The sequence below is a fragment of the Pyxicephalus adspersus genome, chromosome Z (genome assembly GCF_032062135.1).
Source record: "Pyxicephalus adspersus chromosome Z, UCB_Pads_2.0, whole genome shotgun sequence".
Classification (NCBI taxonomy): domain Eukaryota; kingdom Metazoa; phylum Chordata; class Amphibia; order Anura; family Pyxicephalidae; genus Pyxicephalus; species Pyxicephalus adspersus.
Genome location: NC_092871.1, coordinates 19,165,447 through 19,171,039, shown reverse-complemented (window position 1 = coordinate 19,171,039; position 5,593 = coordinate 19,165,447). Strand labels below are relative to the sequence as shown.

At 37.7% G+C, this 5,593-nt stretch overlaps 1 protein-coding gene across 1 annotated transcript; it reads right to left on the bottom strand.

Moving 5' to 3' along the window:
- Positions 1 to 1,211: 1,211 nt before the first annotated feature.
- On the bottom strand, positions 1,212 to 2,150 carry LOC140343961 (olfactory receptor 8G17-like). The gene has a single exon (XM_072430868.1). The coding sequence runs from the start codon at positions 2,148 to 2,150 to the stop codon at positions 1,212 to 1,214; it is 939 nt and encodes a 312-aa protein (XP_072286969.1).
- Between the last annotated feature and the right edge of the window lie 3,443 nt (positions 2,151 to 5,593).

The following is a 5,593-nucleotide window of genomic DNA, read 5'->3' as shown; positions in this document are numbered from 1 at the left end:
CAAGGTCCTCAAGTCAAAAAAACAAAGCAAAAATTTGGAAACCATGATCTACGTTGTGCATATATATAACAATATTCAATTGCCATTCTCAGCCTTTATGAAGAGCCAGAAACCAGAGCCAGGATGGAGAAAAAAATGAAAGAAAAGGAAAAAAAAGAATAATAAGGGAGGGGGTAATGTAAGCCATGCTTCTAATAAAGGACTGTTTAGGAGTTCGTTAAATACTCTATTCATGGATTCCAGGTGCTAATGAAGATCCTAGTGTTATCATGAAGAGTACTAGATCATTTACCGTTATCCAATTAGACTTAGCTTGGTCAAAAGGTAAAGCTGAAGCGTTCCAGGCTCTCACTGTTGTTATGCATGCTGCTAAGAATATATATTTAATCCAATTAGAAAGATATTTAATAGGACCTTTGTTGTTGGATGTTACTATTCATATGGAAAGCTGTAGTCTGTAGACCTAACCATGCTATGATACGCACATACAAAACCCTATGATAAGCATAACAAAAAAGTTATTGAAACTACTGTGTTGCAAGCATTCTATTGCTGCCAAATGAGTGTTGGCTTTTAAAGCATTCACCATCCATGACCAATTGATATTTGTATGGAAATACTTTTAGTGACAAAGGACCAATAAAGTATCATCGGCAACAATAGAAGGTACAAAATCCATCATAGTTAACTATCAAATATGGCTTCCCTGTATATATATATATATATATATATATATATATATTTACAAGCTATTAATTGATAAGGATAAAATGAGGTTCATATTGTATGATTATTATAGCAAAATATATTCTTTACATCCGGTTCTGTTCATGATTTCTGCAAGAAATACATTAAAAACCAACTTGGGTGTTATTAGGAATTTGTTAGTAAGTTAGAATGAAAATAAAATAGCTTTAAGTGCAAAATACATCCTATCTGTTATAGAAATTATTCTCTACGGATAGATAGCCCTGCTTTTCCAGAGTGACTGAAGCCCACTTAACTGCTTCTCATGAGCCCAGAGCATCAAGAGCCAACTTTCTTAAGATATCTCATCCAGCCACCCCCCTAAGATCACTGAGGAGAAAAGAGAAGAAAAAGGACAGATTACATCATGGGACCAGGGGGTAGGGGCTGGATTGGGGAGAGGGTGTTTTATGGAGGCTAGGCCCTACCTGGTCCTAAGTACACAAACACAACTGTTCATAACTTTAATTAGTCATTTTACAGCCTCCAAACTTTCGTTTCATAGACATTTTAACATCTTTATTTTTTAAACTATAAATCAATGGATTGAGCATGGGGACAATAGCTGTGTTAAACAACGAAAAAAGTTTTTTGAAATCTAAGCTTCTGATGGAGTTTGGTGTTAGATACTGACTGGCTAAGGTTGTGTAAAGCAACACTACCACCGTCAGATGTGAGGAACACGTGTAGAAAGCTTTACGTCGGCCAGAACTCGTACGGATTCTCAATATGGTGACAATAATGAAAATATAAGGAACAAAAGTCAGAACAAATGGAGCAATTGTCATCAGGAAGAGGCCTTGAATGAAGAACAATCTTTCCAAAACTGAGATATCACTACAGATTAATTTCATCATTGGGACAATGTCACAGAAAAAGTGGTTGATTTCATTGGATGAATAGCATGTGAAGCTACCCATTATTGCTACAAGAGAAATAGTCTGGATGAAACCCAATAACCAGCAAAATGATGCCAGAATGGTGGAAGTCCTGCGATTCATAAGCGAATGGTAAGTTAAGGGTTTACAGATGGCCACATAACGGTCAAAACTCATTGCTGTCAAAATAAATAGCTCATGCCCTGCCAGTGACCCAAACATATATGTCTGGAACATACATTCAAGGTATGGGACTTTTTTATCTCCTGTAAGGAAACTTAAAATTATTTTATGCAGAGTGATGGTGGAGCTTGAAATGTCTACAACAGACAAGTTAGCCACAAAGAAATACATGGGAGTATGAAGATGATGGTCCAGACAGATGAGAAGAAGGATGATTATGTTACCTCCAAGAGTGATTAAATAAATTAGAACAACCAGGAAGAAAATTGGCAACTGAAGCTCTGGTTTTTCCGAGATACCAGTGACAATGAAATATGTGATGGTTGTCTGAGTGGTGTTCATTTATACGAGTTCTAAAACATTCAAAAGAAAAAGTATGTAGCATATTATACACTATAACAATGTACATGTTAAAATAATCCGAACCATGGCAAAAATAAGCTTCTGTATCTTCTCAAAGGACCTTTTACAGGTTTTTAAAAAGGTATACGCGGCTGATTATGCAAATCCACAATGGTGGCTTGATTTATCATATAATACATCTTATCTAATATATATATATATATATATATATATATATATATATATATATATACACACTGAGATAACTTGGTAACCATTTATTCGTTTTGGTGGTTCATGCAAAAAAATGTCCATGTTTCAATTGGTGGTCAACATTGATAGCATTCTAACTACAATGGTATAGATATTTTAAATATATTTTCATTTCTGTTACATTGTTATCAACCTTATAGAATACTTGTCAAGGTAAAAACATACCATTAATGGCTCATTTATAGAGGTGCAAGCCCTGGATCTGGATCTATCTACAGGTTTCTAGTTCTATCACACAAAAACAGAAAACAAATCAACAATACTTTGTTATTTTCATTTTCATAAGGAGTTACCTGCATCTTTGTGTTTTGCCAATTGTTATTTTTACCAACTAGAGTCTTGTTTCCAATATTTGAGACTCTAATCTTAAGTTGAATTATTAGTGATATACCTTAATAATTAGGTACAGATTCAGTGGAACAGAACTAATGATAGTTTTTAATTTGTTGAGAATATTATACTACATGAAGAACACCTGTGAGTCTGCTGAGGCTACTTCAAATCAAAAACAAGATGGCAGCGCTCAGCAGTAGTCCCAAGGTATTTGGATGTTTACACAAGGTAGGTTTTTACAAGTAAATAAATTGCACAAAATGCAGTAAATGCACTTGGTAGTAAGAATAGCAAAGACACAAATGTGTAGCTAAAGACTTAAGAACTCCAACAAATAAAAAAAACCCCAAGTATTCTGTACTATATTGTATCACAACACATCACATGCATTCATACCTCAAACATAATCATCTTTAACGTGTAAAATCATGTGTAAAATCATGTGCCGTTGTTGGGAAAAAAAAGTCCACGAGTAGTGCTACTTATACTGCCCCTATTGCTATGCCACTAAGACGGTTTACCGATTAGATTTAGATAAACACGTATACATTCTCCTTATTTTTTAATGCGACATTGGTTTTACATTTTCAAAAGAATTTGTGGTCTAGAAATGGGCCAAGAAAGAAAAGGTTTAAGATCATTATTATAATTGCTATTTTTCCTTTTTCATTGACAGTTAAGGCCTAATTTATTAAATCTGTAAAAAAACTGGAGAAGATAGACTATAATAAGAGAAACTAGATGGTACATCAAACTTCAAATGGATTTCCTTACAATTATTGGCCATTAGAGAGCAAATGCTTTAAATCCTGGACCAAATCAATTTCAAGTTTGCTGGGTTATCCAGGATCTCTCATGATAGTCCATCATCTTCAGTCTTTATTAAATAAACAAGCCCTGTGTACTGTGTCACTAGATGTTCTTAACAAGAGACAATACCCTTTTATATTGTACCTGATCGGTTCAGGATGTCCTAAAAACTTCAAAGAACTTTGCATCAATAAGATGTCTCTTCTTTTCTCCAGTAATTCTCTAGTAGGATGTGGTCTTCATCATGTGTGACAACCCATTTATATATATGTACACTAGGATCTGACATACCAGTGTTAATTAGGTCCCTTGAGTCATAAGCAAGTTGTTGTTTACATAATTATTGGTAGCAGTTCCTTGTTGGTTGGTAAACTACATATGGCACTGGAAACTAATAAACACACATATTTACTGTATATATGGAAAACAGTTATTACCCATCTAGCTTCAGAGATATTCTACTCTATAATTGTAGGTCTGTGTATTCATTTTTTTCTTGAATTACCAAGTTGCTTTTTTAAAAAAATACTCCTGTGTAAAAAAGGTTATGGGTCTAAAGGTAATCAGTAAATTCTTTAAGGTCATTAGGTGGTCAATAAATGATGGAAGATCACCTGGAGGGTCATCTTTTATGCTCCCTGTAGAGATCTACATTATTACATACCCACAATAATGATGTCTACAATTTACAGTACAGTCACGCACGGAGAGACAGGACCACTAGGGGCACAATGGAGACCCAAAGGGGACAGGACTTGTTGCACGAACACAAAATGGAGTCTGAGAGCTAGCTAAATAGCCAGGGCTGGTTAAGAGGCTATTTTCTGATTGGCCAGCAGCATGGACGGAGTTGATAAAGCTTGGAAACAGAGGCACGCCCAGCATCAGAACTGCCCACATGCGCAGGGGGGAGATGCCTGTGCTTTAGTGAGGCACAAGTAAGTGTGACATTACCCCCCTTTTACGGGGCCTCCCCACTCGCTGGGGTCCGGGTTAAAGGGGAAAACGTAGATGAAACCTCTTTGCAAAAAGGAGGAGCAGACACATCTGTAGCTTGAACCCACGATCTTTACTCAGGACCAAAACCTTTCCAGTCGATGAGATACATTCCTGAGAAGAATCGGTTGCAGGAGTAGCCAGTGGAGAGGAACGAGAAAAGTGGTTCAGGACCAAGGCTTAAGTAGGGACACATGGAAAGCAATGGGTAGATTGAGATGCGGAGAAAGGCGTAATTTATAACAAACTGGGCTAACCTTGGCAGAGATGACATGACATAAGGTCCAATGAAATGTGGAGCAAACTTTGGGGAAGGCACCTTGCCACAAATATTACTAGTGAATAGCCAGACCTTGTCCCCAGGTTGGAGAGGATGCCTCTTGCGTCGATACCGATCCGCAAACATCTTGTAACGGGCAGCCAACTGCTCTAGGTGTTCTGATGTTAAAGCCCAAATATGGTTGAAGTCCCTCTGCATGGCACAGAGTGCAGGTACTTCAGTGGAACTGGGTGTAGGAGACCAAATGCGGAGATGTTTGCCGTAGACAATAAAAAATGGAGACTCCTTAGTGCTGGTGCAAACATGGTTATTGTGAGCAAACTCTGCCCAAGGTAGCAGAGTCACCCAGTCATCATGGTGAGCGGATACCAGGGCTCGAAGATATTGCTCCAAGGACTGAATAACTCTCTCTGTCTGCCCATTAGTCTGCTAGGATGATAGGCTGAAGAGAACTCTGCAGAGATATCAGGGGATTTGCAGAAGCTTTTCCAGAAGCGGTAAACTGCACCCCCCGATCTGACACAATATTAGTGGGCATACAGTCAAGTCGAAAAATGTCCTGAATGAAAGTTGGCACCAATGCTGCAGCCGATGGCAAAACTGGGAGAGGTAGAAAGTGGGCCATTTTAGAAAAATGGTTCACAACTACCCAGATATCTGTACAGCCATCTGAAGGGGGGACACCAGTAATAAAGTCCATGGATAGATGACACCAGAGTACTGTAGGGATAGGTAGTGGATGAAGTGGTCC

Excerpts from the sequence above, each read along its gene's own strand:
- LOC140343961 (XM_072430868.1), bottom strand. The coding sequence starts at position 2,150 with ATGAACACCACTCAGACAACCATCACATATTTCATTGTCACTGGTATC.